The 791-nt window shown below is 54.9% G+C and overlaps 1 protein-coding gene across 1 annotated transcript; it reads left to right on the forward strand.

Annotated features, from left to right (window-relative positions):
- Nucleotides 1-237: 237 nt before the first annotated feature.
- DQ04_23701000 (hypothetical protein) lies at nucleotides 238-789 on the forward strand (the record flags this gene model as incomplete). The annotated part of the gene is made up of 1 exon (XM_009318182.1): nucleotides 238-789. A coding segment is annotated over one exon (552 nt), but the record flags the coding sequence as incomplete, so codon positions are not given.
- Nucleotides 790-791: the final 2 nt, after the last annotated feature.

Below are 791 nucleotides of genomic sequence, written 5' to 3' on the forward strand. Positions count from 1 at the left end.
ATGAATGAATGAAGGGAGGGGAGGTGGTGGTGGTGGTGGGTTGTCATTTGTATGGTTGCTGCTACTCTTGTCGGCTCTCTTCCTGTAAGACATGCTGTGCTCTTCCTCCTCGCCTTGCATGCGGTTGTGTGTGGTTCGTGTTGATTACTTGTGGCAGTCCTAGTGAAAACCCCACGTCTTGGCATCAGCAGCCATACTCCACACCGCCGTTGCTTCGCCTCACCTGTCCACACGATCATGGCGTTCGACTGTGTGGCGGTCGTATGCGGCTTCCTGCGTAAATTTCTCTCCCTCATCATCGCCGTCCTGATGGCAATCTTCACGCTTCTGTATGTGATTGGCGCCGGCCGCGTCATTACGCTCGAGCACAGCTTCAAACACTCTGGATTTGCCCATTTTCTCGGCATCCTCTTCTCCATCGTCACGGCAATTTGCTACGTCGCGTTGCACTTTGTCCCGCGCAAGGCGTACCGGCTGCTGTATCTCCTCTCCGCGCTGCTGGTGATCACGATGTTCCTCGTGGCCCACTCCCTCGGGCTCGCCGCGCCGGTGGTGAGTGACTGCAATGCGATGGGCCTCATCAACTACAGCGATGTGGTGGAGAAGTGGAACGACATGGGAACTGTGGGAGTCATCTTCAACAACGAGACAAACAGGACTGAGGCAATTGGCAAGTTAGGAGAACGTGTGGGGAACTGCGTTGAACAAGAACTTACCTTTGTCAGTGCGTTGCTGATGATGATCCTGCAGCTGTTCGCTCTCTTCGACGTACAGAATGTGCTGCTGACGCG

The sequence above is a fragment of the Trypanosoma grayi genome (genome assembly GCF_000691245.1).
Source record: "Trypanosoma grayi strain ANR4 Tgr_2370_V1, whole genome shotgun sequence".
Classification (NCBI taxonomy): domain Eukaryota; phylum Euglenozoa; class Kinetoplastea; order Trypanosomatida; family Trypanosomatidae; genus Trypanosoma; species Trypanosoma grayi.